Here is an 18,912-nt window from a genome sequence, read left to right as displayed (position 1 = left end):
TCTCTACCTCCCTCCCTCTCTCCCCCTTCCCTCCCTCCCTGTAGGTGTTTGAAGGTAAACAGCATCTGTGGGAGAAGGAGTTGGAGGAGCTGAAGCATCTGTACGCCGCCAAGCTGCGTCAGGTTTCCCAGCATGCTCAGCATTCCCAGCGTGCACTGCAGCTGCAGCTGTACAAGGCCCAGCAGGAGAAGAACAGACTGCAGGAGGAACTGGACGCTCTGAGGGGGGATAGACAGAGAGAGGGTCAGGGGAGTCTGAAGGGAACCAGTCCTACTCTGGAGGAGACTCGGTGGCAGGTGAGAGGGTTGGGGGATGGAGTGGGGAAGGTAGGGAGTAGGAGGAGGGAGTGGGGAAGGTGAGGGGGTAGGAGGAGGAAGTGAGGAAGGTGAGGGGGTAGGAGTGGGGGATGGGGAAGGTGTGGGGGTAGGAGGAGGGAGTGGGGAAGGTGAGGGGGTAGGAGGAGGGAGTGGGGAATGTGGGGGGTTGGAGGAGGGGGTGGGGAAGGTGAGGGGGTAGGAGGAGGAAGTGAGGAAGGTGAGGGGGTAGGAGGAGGGAGTGGGGAAGGTGAGGGGGTAGGAGGAGGGAGTGGGGAATGTGGGGGGTTGGAGGAGGGGGTGGGGAAGGTGAGGGGTTAGGAGGAGGAAGTGAGGAAGGTGAGGGGGTAGGAGGAGGGAGTGGGGAAGGTGAGGGGGTAGGAGGAGGGAGTGGGGAAGGTGAGGGGGTAGGAGGAGGGAGTGGGGAAGGTGAGGGGGTAGGAGGAGGGAGTGGGGAAGGTGAGGGGGTAGGAGGAGGGAGTGGGGAAGGTGGGGGGTTGGAGGAGGGGGTGGGGAAGGTGAGGGGGTAGGAGGAGGAAGTGAGGAAGGTGAGGGGGTAGGAGGAGGGAGTGGGGAAGGTGAGGGGGTAGGAGGAGGGAGTGGGGAAGGTGAGGGGGTAGGAGGAGGGAGTGGGGAAGGTGAGGGGGTAGGAGGATGGAGTGGGGAATGTGGGGGGTTGGAGGAGGGGGTGGGGGAGGTGAGGGGGTAGGAGGAGGGAGTGGGGAAGGTGAGGGGGTAGGAGGAGGGAGTGGGGAAGGTGAGGGGGTAGGAGGATGGAGTGGGGAATGTGGGGGGTTGGAGGAGGGGGTGGGGAAGGTGAGGGGGTAGGAGGAGGAAGTGAGGAAGGTGAGGGGGTAGGAGGAGGGAGTGGGGAAGGTGAGGGGGTAGGAGGAGGGAGTGGGGAAGGTGAGGGGGTAGGAGGAGGGAGTGGGGAAGGTGTGGGGGTAGGAGGAGGGAGTGGGGAAGGTGAGGGGGTAGGAGGAGAGGGTGGGGAAGGAGTGGGGAAGGTGAGGGGGTAGGAGGAGGAAGTGAGGAAGGTGAGGGGGTAGGAGGAGGGAGTGGGGAAGGTGAGGGGGTAGGAGGAGGGAGTGGGGAAGGTGAGGGAGTAGGAGGAGGGAGTGAGGAAGGTGGGGGGGTAGGAGGAGGGAGTGGGGAAGGTGAGGGGGTAGGAGGAGGGAGTGGGGAATGTGAGGGGTTGGAGGAGGGAGTGGGGAAGGTGAGGGGGTAGGAGGAGGGAGTGGGGAAGGTGTGGGGGTAGGAGGAGGGAGTGGGGAAGGTAAGGGGGTAGGAGGAGGGAGTGGGGAAGGTAAGGGGGTAGGAGGAGGGAGTGGGGAAGGTAAGGGGGTAGGAGGAGGGAGTGGGGAAGGTAAGGGGGTAGGAGGAGGGAGTGGGGAAGGTGAGGGGGTAGGAGGAGGGAGTGGGGAAGGTAAGGGGGTAGGAGGAGGGAGTGGGGAAGGTAAGGGGGTAGGAGGAGGGGGTGGGGAAGGTGAGGGGGTAGGAGGAGGGAGTGGGGAAGGTGAGGGGGTAGGAGGATGGAGAGAAGTAGGTAAGTGAAGGTAAAAGCGCATAGAGATGGGTCTGTGAACTAAGATTGAAGGAGGACAGGTGGAGAGAGAGGAGGAATTGACTGAGGGATAATGGTGAAGAGCAAGGTTTATTTAGCATCCTCTTTAACCACCCATCCCTCCCTCCCTACCTTTCAGGTGTGTCAGAAGTCGGGTGAGATCTCGTTGTTGAAGCAGCAGCTGCGTGACTCCCAGGCGGAGGTGACCTGCAAGCTGTCAGAGCTGTTCCAGCTGAAGACCCAGCTGAGGGAGTCCAGAGGAGAGCTGCAGAGCCATGATGGACAGATAGACGCGCTGCAGACAGCCCTACAGGGGGCGCAACCACGACGACAGGGGAAAGTTGGAGCGGAGGAGAATGGGACACTAGAGTCTCGAGGATCAGGAGGGGCATCAGGTATAATAGATATGTGGTCCTCTGTAGCTCAGTTGGTAGAGCATGGCGCTTGCACCGCTAGGATTGTGTGTTCGATTCCTGGGGCCACCCGTACGTAAAATGTATGCATGCATGACTGTAAGTGGCTTTGGATGAAAGCGTCTGCTAAATGATTTATGTTGTTATTATCTTGTTTTTTATGTTATGTTATGTTATGTTTGATAGTTATATATCTGTCAGATTAATGTTACTGTGTTGGCCAATAAGCTAATTGGAGATCATTAAACCGTCTGTCTCTCTATCTCTCTCTCTCCCCCTCTCTCTCTCCCTCCCTCTCTCTCTTTATCTCCAGGCCCTACAGAGGAGCGTCTGCGAGCAGAGCTGTTGTTAGAGCGTCGTCAGAGCGAGGCCCAGGCTACGGCCTTCGAGGAGGAGAGACAGACGTGGCAGACAGAGAAGGAGAAAGTGATCCGCTACCAGAGAGAGCTGCAGGCCAGCTACCTGGACATGTACCACCACAACAAACTACTGGAGAGAGAAGTATACCAGCTCAGAGGAAGAGGAGGAGGAGGAGGAGAGAGAGGAGGAGGAGGAACGCTGGAGAGGGAACTGCAAGATGTGAGGGGAGGAAGAGGAGGAGAAGGAGGAGGACGAGAGATGGGAGACTACAGTAACGAGTCACTGGAGAGGGAAGTGCAGGAGGTGAGGAGAGGAAGAGGAGGAGGAGAGGAGGACAGTAAACCTCCCCCTGGTCTTCCCTGGATAGAGAGGATAGAGTCGTCTGAGATTTGACTGGGTGGGCACTAGAGGGAGGGCCCATTCCAAACCAAACACTCGCCCCCTCTTCCTATCTCCTTGATGAATACTCAGGCTTCTTACAGACTTGAAAGGTGTGGAGGGCCCAGTTCCAGTTCCAATTCCAAAACAACTCTGCACTCCTATACTCCTATACCTGTATGAACTAGACTGAATAGTGTGCATATATAATCAGCAATACAATGATACACCCTCTCTGGTACTGTTTATTGGAGGTTCCACTTCCTACTTCCTGTTTCAATCCACCAATCAATAACAACTTCCTGTTTCAGTCTACCAATCAATGACAGCGTATTAGAGTCGAGAACACTGTACATTCCTTCAAGCATGACACTGACCAAACCTCACTTTAGAGGGCTGCTTCTATGTACAAAGGATAATAATAATAATAACCTATTTTACTTATTGAAATGTTGTTCTGTGTGTATATATTCAAACCAGTTCCAATCCTCACAGCCGTTCTGTGGGCTAGTTGAAGTTCAAACGCTGACTGGGGTAAAGTAAGGGTACCCTATACCCTGTATAGTACACTACTTTTGATTAGATGCAACCTAGGACTGTGTCCAAAACGATCTAAAGGGATTTGGGTTTTGTCCCGGTGTGGTGAGGTACGGTCATTGTCTCTGTGGTGGGTACAATAGGCCTGATGTAAATCACATGAAATGTTCTCTTCATTCAGGGAGCGTCCAGGGTGCTGGGCTCAGAGAGGAGAAAGCTGTACCACTGAGTTAAGTAGGATTACTAGACCATTAGAGGCCAACACACGGATGCTATTGCTCTGCCATTTTTTATGACCCTTTAAGACACCTGTAATACTGTAGCAATACTGGATTGAGGATGTTTTATGGAATGTATATTTATTTTCATGTGATTCTATTTTCTGTCCCCAAATCACTATATTGTAATCTGTATATAATTGTAATTTGGAAATACTAATGCTGCAGAAGCATGTACTGTTTGAGTAAAGGACACTTTGAATCAATAGCCAAATACAGCCTAGTACTAAAGCTCTGGCCATTATTCTGCGTCCCATTGGACTAATTACTGATAATCTATCGTTGCTGTTGGTAGCACAAGCATTTCGCTACACCCGCAATAACATCTGCTAAACACATGTATGTGACAAATACAATTTGATTTGATTTGATTTGGAGGGAAACATCTCCTAAACAGAAGCTTTTCAGCAAATGGAAAAAAATTGCCATATTTACCCATGAACAAACAAACAATTACAAAACTTGAGAAAATCTATTTTGAATAAAATTTCTTGGTCCTACAGTCATTAAATATTTAGAGAGTACATTGAGGGGAGTTACTGCTTTCAATACATGTAAAATACAGTGGGGGGAAAAAGTATTTAGTCAGCCACCAGTTGTGCAAGTTCTCCCACTTAAAAAGATGAGAGAGGCCTGTAATTTTCATCATAGGTACACGTCAACTATGACAGACAAAATGAGAAAAAAAATCCAGAAAATCACATTGTAGGATTTTTTTAAAATTTATTTGCAAGTTATGGTGGAAAATAAGTATTTGGTCAATAACAAAAGTTTCTCAATACTTTGTTATATACCCTTTGTTGGCAATGACACAGGTCAAACGTTTTCTGTAAGTCTTCACAAGGTTTTCACACACTGTTGCTGGTATTTTGGCCCATTCCTCCATGCAGATCTCCTCTAGAGCAGTGATGTTTTGGGGCTGTTGCTGGGCAACACAGACTTTCAACTCCCTCAAAAGATTTTCTATGGGGTTGAGATCTGGAGACTGGCTAGGCCACTCCAGGACCTTGAAATGCTTCTTACGAAGCCACTCCTTCGTTGCCCGGGCGGTGTGTTTGGGATCATTGTCATGCTGAAAGACCCAGCCACGTTTCATCTTCAATGCCCTTGCTGATGGAAGGAGGTTTTCACTCAAAATCTCACGATACATGGCCCCATTCATTCTTTCCTTTACACGGATCAGTCGTCCTGGTCCCTTTGCAGAAAAACAGCCCCAAAGCATGATGTTTCCACCCCCATGCTTCACAGTAGGTATGGTGTTCTTTGGATGCAACTCAGCATTCTTTGTCCTCCAAACACGACGAGTTGAGTTTTTACCAAAAAGTTCTATTTTGGTTTCATCTGACCATATGACATTCTCCCAATCCTCTTCTGGATCATCCAAATGCACTCTAGCAAACTTCAGACGGGCCTGGACATGTACTGGCTTAAGCAGGGGGACACGTCTGGCACTGCAGGATTTGAGTCCCTGGCGGCGTAGTGTGTTACTGATGGTAGGCTTTGTTACTTTGGTCCCAGCTCTCTGCAGGTCATTCACTAGGTCCCCCCGTGTTGTTCTGGGATTTTTGCTCACCGTTCTTGTGATCATTTTGACCCCACGGGGTGAGATCTTGCGTGGAGCCCCAGATCGAGGGAGATTATCAGTGGTCTTGTATGTCTTACATTTCCTAATAATTTCTCCCACAGTTGATTTCTTCAAACCAAGCTGCTTACCTATTGCAGATTCAGTCTTCCCAGCCTGGTGCAGGTCTACAATTTTGTTTCTGGTGTCCTTTGACAGCTCTTTGGTCTTGGCCATAGTGGAGTTTGGAGTGTGACTGTTTGAGGTTGTGGACAGGTGTCTTTTATACTGATAACAAGTTCAAACAGGTGCCATTAATACAGGTAACGAGTGGAGGACAGAGGAGCCTCTTAAAGAAGAAGTTACAGGTCTGTGAGAGCCAGAAATATTGCTTGTTTGTAGGTGACCAAATACTCATTTTCCACCATAATTTGAAAATAAATTCATTAAAATCCTACAATGTGATTTTCTGGGAAAAAAAAAATCTCAATTTGTCTGTCATAGTTGACGTGTACCTATGATGAAAATTACAGGCCTCTCTCATCTTTTTAAGTCGGAGAACTTGCACAACTAGTGGCTGACTAAATACTTTCCCCCCCCCACTGTATCTGGCAAAAATAGTTTTTCATCCGACAGCGACACTTTGTTTAGGGAATAAATAAATACTGTACTATACTGTGACTTGTGTTAAACCACTGGAATTAAAAAAAAATATATATATATATATAAACATGACATATGTTGGTTCTGAATTTATATAATAAACATTTATCAAGAGGTGTGAAAGCATCTTTGAGGGCAATTTTCTTGTTTGTACAAACAAAAGCACAACCTGTAGCTACAACTTGTAGTAGTCTAGTGCTATGCTATGCTACACTATACTGTACTGTGCTATGCTATGCTACACTATACTGTAATGTACTGTGCTATGCTACACTCTACTGTAATGTACTATGCTATGCTACACTATACTGTACTGTGCTATGCTACACTATACTGTAATGTACTGTGCTATGCTACACTATACTGTAATGTACTATGCTATGCTACACTCTACTGTAATGTACTGTGCTATGCTACACTATACTGTACTGTGCTATGCTACACTATACTCTAAGGTACTGTGCTATGCTACACTATACTGTAATGTACTGTGCTATGCTACACTATACTGTAATGTACTGTGCTATGCTACACTATACTGTAATGTGCTATGCTATGCTACACTATACTGTAATGTGCTATGCTATGCTACACTATACTGTAATGTGCTATGCTATGCTACACTCTACTGTAATGTGCTATGCTATGCTACACTATACTGTAATGTGCTATGCTATGCTACACTATACTGTAATGTGCTATGCTATGCTACACTATACTGTAATTATCACAACACACACACCCTGTCACTCCCCTGTACAACCCTGGCTCAGAAACACACCACCACTCCCTCCCCTGTCCAACCCTGGCCCCTACATACCTCCACCCTGAGTTTGGACATTAGAGGTCAGAGGTCAGCCTAGATGGAAACAGAGGATCTTTGTTAGCGTAAGGAACAGGTATTTCTATGGAAGCCAGTCAAGGTAAGCTGTAGAGAAGGGGAGTGCCTGCCCTGGGTGGTTTTGTGAAGTTGAGTGCTGGACACCCACAAACACCCAGTGTTCTTTTAGAACCCAGATGGAAAAACATCTGTGTGTACCACAGGTTGTTGGTGGCACCTTAATTGGGGAGGGCAGGCTCATAGTAATGGCTGATACCATTCCATTCACTCCATCCCAGCCATTGTTGAGCCCTCCTGCCACCAACTCTAAAGCATATTTGTCTTGTGTAGTTGCCAGGTTCATGATTTAAACAGTTAGCAAACAGTCCTGTTTTAGAGTTGACGTGTGTGTTCCCGGGAGGGGTCAAGCCAAACACCATCTCTCCCTCTGACTCACCAACCTCCATCTAACATTATATAAACCAGGGCTTAATATAACTCCACTGCTCACATAGGTGACTGTGAGAGGGCGATTGTCTTCTGAGTGTGGGATGATGCAAGATATTAACTCATGCTTGTGTGTTGCTGCTGTGTATGTAGGAGGGACTCTACATATGCAAACTACACAGCTTGGATTTCAAGCATTCAATGTAGGTGACTTACAGTATTACATACTATACCACACACTAGTTGAAGTCAACAGGAAGACAATTGTTTGCGTGAAGTGAATACAGCTAGCACAGGTGGGGGTATTTCTGCAACCAAAACTAAGGCATGTTGTTTAGTATGTAGAAGTCATCTACAGTGGGGTATTGTCGCCATCTGGTGGCATCAGCAGGAAGAGCATGTGAGTCAATATCAGTAGCTAATATTGACTGTCACCAAAAAATAACTACAAGGTACATCTTTCTGCAGCTAACCAAACAAAAAACCAACCAAACTCTGATACTTTCCACAAACATATAAACAGAGTTGGAGTATAAAGTTTTATTCCATTTTAAGATGCAAGTATAATATGAAACATGTTAGAGAATAAATATGTACAATAAAACTTGAATAAAGAAAGAAGCAGGTAAAAGCCAAACCTATCATACAAGAACTCAATAACTCTGACTACTGGAAAAGAAAAAGGACCTAAGGAAGTAGCCATAACAGACCTTAATGTATTCTGGGCAAGGAGATGAATGATTGTCAACCAAAAGCAGTAAATCAAATGTAAAATCAACCAAAAACAAAACAAACGTGTGCAAACACAAACCATAAAATAATAAAAACATGTTTTTTAAAGACCTGCTACGATCATTCATTCTGACTGGAGATCAGTGCAGAGTTGATATATTGGCTGTTAAAGAGATGCTGGTAAAGACCTTGCTGACATCACCATTTCATGGGCTGGGAGCTATCAGTTTGGACCAAGGAGAAGGATTTGATCATGGATCCAATCCTGATGTTGCTATTTTGTGGCGTAATTATATTTCATAAAATGTTACTTATGGTTTCACTATTTTACAGGAGACTTGATTCTAGCTATGATAAATAAAAACAAAAGCAGAGTTCACAGTAGTATATTTGTTTTTGTTAAATACATAGGCCTACACAGAACAAGAAAGATGGCTTCCTTCTTCAGGAAAATTGTTATTGGAGCCAGTCGCAAAATCAATCAGCCAATTGACCCTCGACCTCTCCATCGATCACAACTGTTGATCATCACACTGATACATGTACTGTAACCCATAGTGACTTTCAACCAATCAGGGCCTTTATTACATCATCAGCAATAGGAGAAATGTTTAACTTTTTGTATTTTATTTTTTTACAATCAGTGTTCCATTCACAAACTGTAACCACGGTCACCTCCACCTATCAGCCCATCACAACCGCTCAATACAATTTATATGTGTATATACTTTATCAGAGGCCACTTAGCTTTACCTCTGTAATATAGAAGTTTAAATACTCTCCTGAAATCAGACAACTTCCTAAAAACCATAATGTCACATCACCCCTCTAACATCCATTCAACTGAGCCATTCTGTGTACTGAGGAAAGCCTACGGATGGACAGAGGAAAGGAAAAAGGAACAGAGCAGTCGTCCAAAAACTCTACAACTCAACTTGATACCCTATCAACATCACACAAAAGAAATAAGTTAATAATAAGTTCTGCAGGCAGTTGCAAATGAACGTCTCTCTCTCTCTCTCCCTCTCTCCAGTTAGGTACTTTAGCTCCAAGGGGCTCCACTCTGCCTGGGGGTTTCAGGAAACAGGATCAAAAGAAGATCTGCTTGGCATCTGACGGGTTCTGCTCCATGGGACAGTAGGGACATTTCAGTCTGAGGAGAGGAGATGGAGGACAGAGTTAGACACATACATATACAGGCAGGCAGGAGCGTTTAACCACAGAGTTACACAGGTCTGACTCTGCCAATGGTTGAGTGCCTGCCTGTCTGTCAACCTGGATCAGACTTACTTTCCAGCGTTGGTGAGTTTGTTGAGGGCATCTCTGGAGATGACGTGTCCACAGATGAGCTTCATGGGAGGGTTGCTCTCTGACGTCTGCTGCCTGAGGATGGGACAGGCGAACACAGAGTGGTACCAGCACTTCTTCCCCAGGTCGATCTCAATCTGGAGGGAGAGGAGACAGGACCGTTACCCTTCTATGACAACCTTCATTAATAATCCATTTAAATGGTTATAGTATTATAGATGTTATGAATATTCTGAGTATTCACCACCCAGAGAAAGTCGTGAGAGAATAGCAGAGCGAGCATAAAGAGGGAGACTTACAGGCAGCTCGTCCTTGTGTGTCCAGACTCCGCTACATTGTCTCTGTTCGATCACCTGTTTGATGTTCATCAGGACTGGCAGAGCCATGCAGCCTGACGCAAAACTGACAGAGAATAACATTCAACACAGAGAAACAGACATGGAAATCACAGATACATACTGCAGTGAAAAACAAAGACAAGAGCATTGAAAGGATTCTTACTATCAGCGTCATACTCACTGCCGTGTGTGTGTGTGTGTGTGTGTGTGTGTGTGTGTGTGTGTGTGTGTGTCTAACCTGACACTGAGAGGTGACTCTACAGAAAGCCCCAGCAGAGAGCAAGCGTCCCTGGTGAAGCTGTTACAGATCTCAGCCCACTGGTTGGTCTCTAGCAGCGAGCGGTAGGGAGAGTTCTCTATGCCGTGCCGCAGGTACACCAGACTACCCATGAGGATCTGGATGTCTGGGGGAGAGGAGACACTGTTATTAAGAATGTCTGGGGGAGAGGAGACACTGTTATTAAGGATGTCTGGGGGAGAGGAGACACTGTTATTAAGGATGTCTGGGGGAGAGGAGACACTGTTATTAAGGATGTCTGGGGGAGAGGAGACACTGTTATTAAGAATGTCTGGGGGAGAGGAGACACTGTTATTAAGGATGTCTGGGGGAGAGGAGACACTGTTATTAAGTATGTCTGGGGGAGAGGAGACACTTATTAAGGATGTCTGGGGGAGAGGAGACAGTGTTATTAAGGATGTCTGGGGAAGAGGATACACTTATTAAGTATGTCTGGGGGAGAGGAGAGAGTGTTATTATGGATGTCTGGGGGAGAAGAGACAGTGTTATTAAGGATCTCTGGGGGAGAGGAGACACTGTTATTAAGGATGTCTGGGGGAGAGGAGACACTGTTATTAAGGATGTCTGGGGGGAGAGGAGACACTGTTATTAAGTATGTCTGGGGGAGATGAGACACTGTTTTTAAGGATGTCTGGGGAAGAGGAGACACTGTTATTAAGGATGTCTGGGGGAGAGGAGACACTGTTATTAAGTATGTCTGGGGGGAGAGGAGACACTGTTATTAAGTATGTCTGGGGGAGATGAGACACTGTTATTAAGGATGTCTGGGGAAGAGGAGACACTGTTATTAAGTATGTCTGGGGGAGAGGAGACACTGTTAATAAGGATGTCTGGGGAAGAGGAGACACTGTTATTAAGGATGTCTGGGAGAGAGGAGACACTTATTAAGGATGTCTGGGGGAGAGGAGAGAGTGTTATTAAGTATGTCTGGGGAAGAGGAGACACTGTTATTAAGTATGTCTGGGGGAGAGGAGACACTGTTATCAAGGATGTCTGGGGGAGAGGAGACACTGTTATTAAGGATGTCTGGGGGAGAGGAGACACTGTTATCAAGGATGTCTGGGGGAGAGGAGACAGTGTTATTAAGGATGTCTGGGGGAGAGGAGACACTGTTATTAAGGATGTCTGGGGGAGAGGAGACACTGTTATTAAGAATGTCTGGGGGAGAGGAGACACTTATTAAGTATGTCTGGGGGAGAGGAGACACTGTTATTAAGTATGTCTGGGAGAGAGGAGACACTGTTATTAAGGATGTCTGGGGAAGAGGAGACACTGTTATTAAGGATGTCTGGGGGAGAGGAGACACTGTTATTAAGGATGTCTGGGGGAGAGGAGACACTGTTATTAAGGATGTCTGGGGGAGAGGAGACACTGTTATTAAGTATGTCTGGGAGAGAGGAGACACTGTTATTAAGGATGTCTGGGGGAGAGGAGACACTGTTATTAAGTATGTCTGGGGGAGAGGAGATACTGTTATTAAGGATGTCTGGGGGAGAGGAGACACTGTTATTAAGGATGTCTGGGAGAGAGGAGACACTGTTATTAAGTATGTCTGGGGGGAGAGGAGACAGTGGTCATGAAGGATGGAGGAAGGATGTCAGAGGAGAGGAGAAAGTAGTCATGAAGGATGTCTGAGAGGAGACAGTAGTCATGAAGGATGTCTGAGAGGAGACAGTAGTCATGAAGGATGTCTGAGAGGAGACAGTAGTCATGAAGGATGTCTGAGAGGAGACAGTGGTCATGAAGGATGTCTGAGAGGAGACAGTGGTCATGAAGGATGTCTGAGAGGAGACAGTGGTCATGAAGGATGTCTGAGAGGAGACAGTAGTCATGAAGGATGTCTGAGAGGAGACAGTAGTCATGAAAGATGTCTGAGAGGAGACAGTAGTCATGAAGGATGTCTGAGAGGAGACAGTAGTCATGAAGGATGTCTGAGAGGAGACAGTGGTCAATAAGGATGTCTGAGAGGAGACAGTGGTCATGAAGGATGTCTGAGAGGAGACAGTGGTCATGAAGGATGTCTGAGAGGAGACAGTGGTCAATAAGGATGTCTGAGAGGAGACAGTGGTCATGAAGGATGTCAGAGGAGACAGTGGTCAATAAGGAGGGAGGAAGGAGTATGGTGAGCAGTTAGTCAGCTGGTAAGAGAAAGAAGCTATGAAGTCTTGTAAGAAAGTTATTGAAATGGAAAATGCTTTGCAGTGAAAACAAAAATGAGGGTTTCTTATTGGACAGGTAGTCCCTCCCTGTTTCAAGTTTATTTTCTTCCGTTTGGTGCCTAACGAACATGATCCCTGTCAAAAAGCTCTTCAAGACCACCAGGAGGCTCCAGCCAGGTATGTCTCTGTCCCTACCTCTCTTCAAGACCACCAGGAGGCTCCAGCCAGGTATGTCTCTGTCCCTACCTCTCTTCAAGACCACCAGGAGGCTCCAGCCAGGTATGTCTCTGTCCCTACCTCTCTTCAAGACCACCAGGAGGCTCCAGCCAGGTGTCTCTGTCCCTACCTCTCTTCAAGACCACCAGGAGGCTCCAGCCAGGTATGTCTCTGTCCCTACCTCTCTTCAAGACCACCAGGAGGCTCCAGCCAGGTATGTCTCTGTCCCTACCTCTCTTCAAGACCACCAGGAGGCTCCAGCCAGGTATGTCTCTGTCCCTACCTCTCTTCAAGACCACCAGGAGGCTCCAGCCAGGTATGTCTCTGTCCCTACCTCTCTTCAAGACCACCAGGAGGCTCCAGCCAGGTATGTCTCTGTCCCTACCTTTCTTCAAGACCACCAGGAGGCTCCAGCCAGGTATGTCTCTGTCCCTACCTCTCTTCAAGACCACCAGGAGGCTCCAGCCAGGTGTCTCTGTCCCTACCTCTCTTCAAGACCACCAGGAGGCTCCAGCCAGGTGTCTCTGTCCCTACCTCTCTTCAAGACCACCAGGAGGCTCCAGCCAGGTATGTCTCTGTCCCTACCTCTCTTCAAGACCACCAGGAGGCTCCAGCCAGGTATGTCTCTGTCCCTACCTCTCTTCAAGACCACCAGGAGGCTCCAGCCAGGTATGTCTCTGTCCCTACCTCTCTTCAAGACCACCAGGAGGCTCCAGCCAGGTATGTCTCTGTCCCTACCTTTCTTCAAGACCACCAGGAGGCTCCAGCCAGGTATGTCTCTGTCCCTACCTCTCTTCAAGACCACCAGGAGGCTCCAGCCAGGTATGTCTCTGTCCCTACCTCTCTTTAAGACCACCAGGAGGCTCCAGCCAGGTATGTCTCTGTCCCTACCTCTCTTCAAGACCACCAGGAGGCTCCAGCCAGGGTATGTCTCTGTCCCTACCTCTCTGGTGCTATGAGGTGAAGGACTGTTAGTGTCTCCGTTCAGACCACCATATATCTGCTCTACACTATACATGTATATCTGTCCCACCCTCCTGACCTGAACAGGGCCCAGGCTGTCTGTGTCCCCTACCTCTCTGGTGCTGTGAGGCGAAGGGCTGGAAGTGCCTGGCGTACTGTAGCGCCTCCAGCTGGTTGGTGATGCCTCCGTTTAACAGGCTGATGAAGTAGAGGCGGTGCAGCTTGAACTCCAGGGTACTGTTCAGGTCCAGCAGGCGCTGCCGGTTTGTTACCGCCCACCTGGAGCCAGGGAGAGAGACGCTTGTAATCATTAGTGCACACCATAGCAAACAGTTGCAAACTGAAAACAAGAATTGCTATTGGACAAATTCAGGTAGGTCCCTCCCGTTTCCTTCCGTTTTCTTCAGTTTGGTTCTGTTTGACTCCTAGTGAATAGACCCCAGGGTTGGGCTCAATTCAATTTCAATTCAATCAATTCAGGAAGTCCACCGAAATTTTAATTGACCTTCAACCCTGGCATTGACCCCAACCCTGACTGGGTGTCTTCAAGTTTTTCAGATCTCAATTGTGTTCACTATTCTAAAGTTAATCAGTTACTGAATGGCTCAAAATGATCGAAGAGGGGTTTGATTCACATTGAACTCCACACAGAGATAGAGGAGGTACAGTACATACTGTAGTGCTGGTCTGAGGTCAGTATATAACAGAGAGGAGATAGGAGGTACAGTACATACTGTAGTGCTGGTCTGAGGTCAGTATATAACAGAGAGGAGATAGAGGAGGTACAGTACATACTGTAGTGCTGGTCTGAGGTCAGTATATAACAGAGAGGAGATAGAGAGGAGGTACAGTACATACTGTAGTGCTGGTCTGAGGTCAGTATATAACAGAGAGGAGATAGAGGAGGTACAGTACATACTGTAGTGCTGGTCTGAGGTCAGTATATAACAGAGAGGAGATAGAGGAGGTACAGTACATACTCTAGTGCTGGTCTGAGGTCAGTATATAACAGATAGGAGATAGAGAGGAGGTACAGTACATACTGTAGTGCTGGTCTGAGGTCAGTATATAACAGAGAGGAGATAGAGAGGAGGTACAGTACATACTGTAGTGCTGGTCTGAGGTCAGTATATAACAGAGAGGAGATAGAGGAGGAACAGTACATACTGTAGTGCTGGTCTGAGGTCAGTATATAACAGAGAGGAGATAGAGAGGAGGTACAGTACATACTGTAGTGCTGGTCTGAGGTCAGTATATAACAGAGAAGAGATAGAGAGGAGGTACAGTACATACTGTAGTGCTGGTCTGAGGTCAGTATATAACAGAGAGGAGATAGAGAGGAGGTACAGTACATACTGTAGTGCTGGTCTGAGATCAGTATATAACAGAGAGGAGATAGGAGGTACAGTACATACTGTAGTGCTGGTCTGAGGTCAGTATATAACAGAGAGGAGATGGAGGAGGAACAGTACATACTGTAGTGCTGGTCTGAGGTCAGTATATAACAGAGAGGAGATAGAGAGGAGGTACAGTACATACTGTAGTGCTGGTCTGAGGTCAGTATATAACAGAGAGGAGATAGAGGAGGAACAGTACATACTGTAGTGCTGGTCTGAGGTCAGTATATAACAGAGAGGAGATACAGTACATACTGTAGTGCTGGTCTGAGGTCAGTATATAACAGAGAGGAGGTACAGTACATACTGTAGTGCTGGTCTGAGGTCAGTATATAACAGAGAGGAGATAGAGAGGAGGTACAGTACATACTGTAGTGCTGGTCTGAGGTCAGTATATAACAGAGAGGCGATAGAGGAGGTACAGTACATACTCTAGTGCTGGTCTGAGGTCAGTATATAACAGAGAGGAGATACAGTACATACTCTAGTGCTGGTCTGAGGTCCTGCATCCTCAAAGCCTCCAGGATCCTGTTGAGTTCCAAGAACGGCTGCTTCATACTCATGTCAATCACTACTCCAGACTCCTGGGACACACACACACACAACAGAGAAGTTAATACATATGAAATACACCAAAGTTCTTCAATTCTGGTTCTGGGGACCAACAGGGTGTGCAGGCTTTTGTTTCATCTCAGTTGTTCTGTTTACCTGACATAGGTCTTCTGCCACGCTCAGCATGCCTTGTCTGTACAGGTGTTCCACGATGGTCTCACTCAAGTACTTCTGTCTCTCAGGTGAGTCCCACACTGTCTCTGCCACTACTGCACTCACCTCTGCATCAAAGTTCTACAGCAACACAACCAGGAAACAGCCAAAGTATAAGTGGAAATAAAACACCCAGAATCTGCTGAAATTTCTCCCTTGTGTGCTTAAGGTAATTTTTTTCTTTATCCTGATTTATTTTCCAATAATATTGGCTTCAACCACAAGGAAGTTGTGTTAACATTTATATTTTCTAAAATGTAAAGATCCTATAATTAAAGCATTTATTGGGAAACTCTTACCCTGTCGATAGCTTTGCCGACTTTGGAGACACTGCCGTGGATGTCCTTGTGTCTGGAGGCCAGCAGCTGTACCGTTTCTTTAATGTTCTTACAGCACTGGGCCATCGTCTGAGATAGCACCGACAGATCTGCATCTTGTACCCCTGAAAGAGAGCCATTATTTAGAAGAGTTGGTACATTGAAGGGTTCTGCATTGACATGACACAAAATTCTATGGCAGCCATGTTGGCGCCATAGAAATATAATGACTTATACCATGGCATCGTTGAATACTCATTTCTGAATGGCTTGAAGAGCATTCTTGAGCGGTAGAATTCAATGGCTATAGTTCATTCTTACATGTTCGAGCTGCTTTTGAAAGCAAAAGTCGGATTGAAAAGATTATTGGCATTGTTGAATTCGATTTTCGTAATAGCAAGCTAGGACTGGCGGTTTGGTTAGCTAAACTAGCAAGTCTGTTTGTTTGGTTACCAAGGCAACTAGCTACTTCAGTGGATGTTGAACACATTTCCACCGGCAAATGAACACATTTCTAGTGGTAAATGAACACATTTCTAGTGGTAAATGAACACATATCTAGTGGTAAATGAACACATTTCTAGTGGTAAATGTGGTAAATTATAGCCATGGTATAAAAGGGATAATCAACTCGGGCCACTATGCGTTCTCTGGTAAATAATGCAACTCTGTGGAAGGTTAGTTCCACATCGTTCATTATTTTCCAGAGAACGCATAGCCCCTCGTTGATTCTCCCTTACATATTTATATGGTTAGCACCCCATTGCCATTACATGGGAATATTTCAACAATGCTATGTAACTGAATGTCTAGAATTAGAACAATATTAAAGAGAGGAAAGGTAGAACATTACAGAAGATCCTAAAAGTTGGCCCAACTCCCTAAATATATGTCTCTGCTCTGAAGAAGAGAGCAATCAGGTTAAAACAAGTCATAACATTAAAGGTTTAAAAGGCTAAAAGCAGTCTTGTTGAAATGTACATTAAGAAACCTATGAATCACTTCTGTGCCTGAACACTCATGAGTCATGGCACGCAACCGGAGCAAAGCAATGTTTAATTTCTCTAGGGCCAAATTGTTTAAATAACTTAATTGCATATTGTTCCGTGCTTTAGTTATACTCTTGCATCAAATTCCTCAAATATGGGGCCTTTAACAGTGTGTGCAGGAATCTATTATTCTTTAATTTTGTACCATGCACCTGCAAATGACTGGATGACTGGAGCGGACACTACTTCTAAACTAGAGCGTGGAGGTGGCTTGGCCTTACCGAATGTGACCAGCTGTCCCCGTAGCTCACAGACGCTGCGTAGTAGTTCGTCCAGCCGTTCCTCTGACTGGTGTCCGTACATGACAAACCTATGGAGCACCTTCTCCAGCTCCCGCTCCACACACGCACACTGCTCCATACCGTCTGAACCTGAGCAATAACAAGCTCAGAGACTGGGACTCTACCGCATTCACTACCACCTGGGAGAGAGAATACACATAACCAAGGGAACTAGGCCTAGGTCATTGGTTCTCAAACCTCTCCCCAGGGACCACCAGACATTTCACAAGTTTGTTGTAGCCCTGAACTACCTCAACTGATTCACCTAGTCAAGGGCTTGATGATTAGTTGACAGGTTGAATCAGGTGCGCTAGCTTTGGAATAGATAAAACACATAGAACAGCTAGTGGTCCCAGAGGAGAGGTTTGAGAACCACTGAACAAGGTCACAAACAATAGCTCAACATCTTGCAATCCTCCCATGACCTCTACAGTTGTTTCACTACTAGCACTAGCATAACTGATTTAGCCTAACTGGTCAACAAAATCCTTTATTAGTTGAATCAGATTTGCTAGAGCCTAAAGTGTGCAATGGCACAGTATTCATAATCATTGAGAGGCAACAGAAAATATAAAAGAAGACCAATCTATTCTAGGTCAACAAGTGGAGATCACTGTTGTTAGGCCTGAATGTTTTGGTCTCATTGACACATCATTATCCAAGGCATCCCTGGCTGTATACATTTGAAAAACATTACTTTGCAACTTTCCTCTTCTCGTCATAAAATATCTAAACTTTTGTTTTCAATTTTTTATCTGACAAATAAAAAAATAGCTACGTAGCTACACATAATGTAAAAAACCGGCTACTTTTGGAACCGGTTTGCTCGCTGAAGCTAATAGGCCCTGTCCATAGCCTCAAGCCCTCAACCAATGACATTCGACTGCAAAACAGGGTTAGCACGGTAGGATAACTAGCCAAATCGTTTGCTGACACTTTGTTTGAGTCAAGTCACGTAGCTAGCTAAAGACTAACAATCTAGCCAGCTGACTGTGTTCTTGCTACTTACTAAACTCACAACAAAGCTCTGATAACAGCTATGTTAGAAAATATCAAGTTAGCTACCCTAGCTAGCTAAGCTAACTAGCCATATCCACAACAACATTAACAGTATCAAGCCAGCTAGCGTAGCTAGATGTTATCTAGCTGTATAAGAAGTCGTATCAAACACCACTTGGTTACAATGGCGATTATCATACATCGAACAATCCTAATGGCAGCTAAGAAATGTTGGTGGGTAGCTAACTACGTTTGTCGCATAACGTAAACAAACAGCTAGCTAACGGTGATGTAAACCTAGCAATGGACCGAAGCTGTTTATGTTTGACTTGGCAATAATGGTGTATTTTAATCGATTGCATAGTTAGAAAGATAGCCATATTGTCCAAATATTTTTTGCAATTCTCAAATATATCAACAGCATGATAGACATTATCTAAATAAGTTAAAATGACAACATAAAACGTCAAAATAAACACCACTTGCCTGTCGTGACAGCTATTCTCCACCAGTCGTCCTTCGATCTGCGGAACTTCCTTCCTGTGTCGCATGTCTCGGATTTTCAAAATAAAAGTACATTTACATTACATTTTAGTCATTTAGCAGACGCTCTTATCCAGAGCGACTTACATATTATTATTTTTTTTTTTATACTGGCCCCCTGTGGGAATCGAACCCACAACCCTGGCGTTGCAAACGCCATGCTCTATCAACTGAGCTACATCCCTGTAGTTACTGTAGTTACTTTGCTCATG

The 18,912-nt window shown here is 46.1% G+C and overlaps 2 protein-coding genes across 5 annotated transcripts; one reads left to right on the top strand and one right to left on the bottom strand.

The window, feature by feature from the left end:
• Nucleotides 1-44: 44 nt before the first annotated feature.
• Nucleotides 45-4,518, top strand: LOC311114517 (NEDD4-binding protein 3-A-like; the record flags this gene model as incomplete). Its single annotated transcript, XM_084189757.1, has 3 exons — nucleotides 45-296; nucleotides 2,018-2,273; nucleotides 2,605-4,518. Coding segments are annotated over 3 exons (948 nt in total), but the record flags the coding sequence as incomplete, so codon positions are not given.
• A 3,342-nt stretch (nucleotides 4,519-7,860) lies between these two features.
• LOC311114511 (E3 ubiquitin-protein transferase RMND5B-like) lies at nucleotides 7,861-18,683 on the bottom strand. Of its 4 annotated transcripts, none has more exons than XM_084189751.1 (10): nucleotides 18,644-18,683; nucleotides 17,099-17,298; nucleotides 15,811-15,953; nucleotides 15,455-15,592; nucleotides 15,230-15,330; nucleotides 13,462-13,628; nucleotides 9,952-10,117; nucleotides 9,675-9,777; nucleotides 9,358-9,512; nucleotides 7,861-9,220 (listed from the first exon to the last, which is right to left on the bottom strand). In XM_084189751.1, exons 2-10 carry the CDS (start codon nucleotides 17,235-17,237, stop codon nucleotides 9,157-9,159), a joined length of 1,176 nt encoding a protein of 391 aa, XP_084045877.1. In that variant the 5' UTR covers nucleotides 17,238-17,298; nucleotides 18,644-18,683; the 3' UTR covers nucleotides 7,861-9,156. The 4 variants fall into 4 exon arrangements, with proteins under 4 accessions (XP_084045877.1, XP_084045879.1, XP_084045878.1 ...); XM_084189753.1 differs by having other exon boundaries at nucleotides 17,099-17,248; nucleotides 18,644-18,677; XM_084189752.1 differs by lacking the exon at nucleotides 18,644-18,683 and adding an exon at nucleotides 18,358-18,372.
• Between the last annotated feature and the right edge of the window lie 229 nt (nucleotides 18,684-18,912).

Source organism: Coregonus lavaretus (genome assembly GCF_964263955.1).
Source record: "Coregonus lavaretus genome assembly, contig: HAP1_SCAFFOLD_484, whole genome shotgun sequence".
Taxonomy (NCBI): Eukaryota; Metazoa; Chordata; class Actinopteri; order Salmoniformes; family Salmonidae; genus Coregonus; species Coregonus lavaretus.
This window is presented reverse-complemented; position numbering and strand designations above follow the sequence as displayed.

Coding starts and splice junctions, on each gene's coding strand:
- LOC311114511 (XM_084189750.1), bottom strand. CDS start 14,886: ATGTACTGTACCTCCTCTCTATCTCCTCTCTGTTATATACTGACCTCA. Junction 9,778..9,951: donor GAGTCACCTCTCAGTGTCAG/GTTAGACACACA, acceptor ATTCTCTGTCAG/TTTTGCGTCAGGCTGCATGG. Junction 9,513..9,674: donor CACACAAGGACGAGCTGCCT/GTAAGTCTCCCT, acceptor CTCTCCCTCCAG/ATTGAGATCGACCTGGGGAA.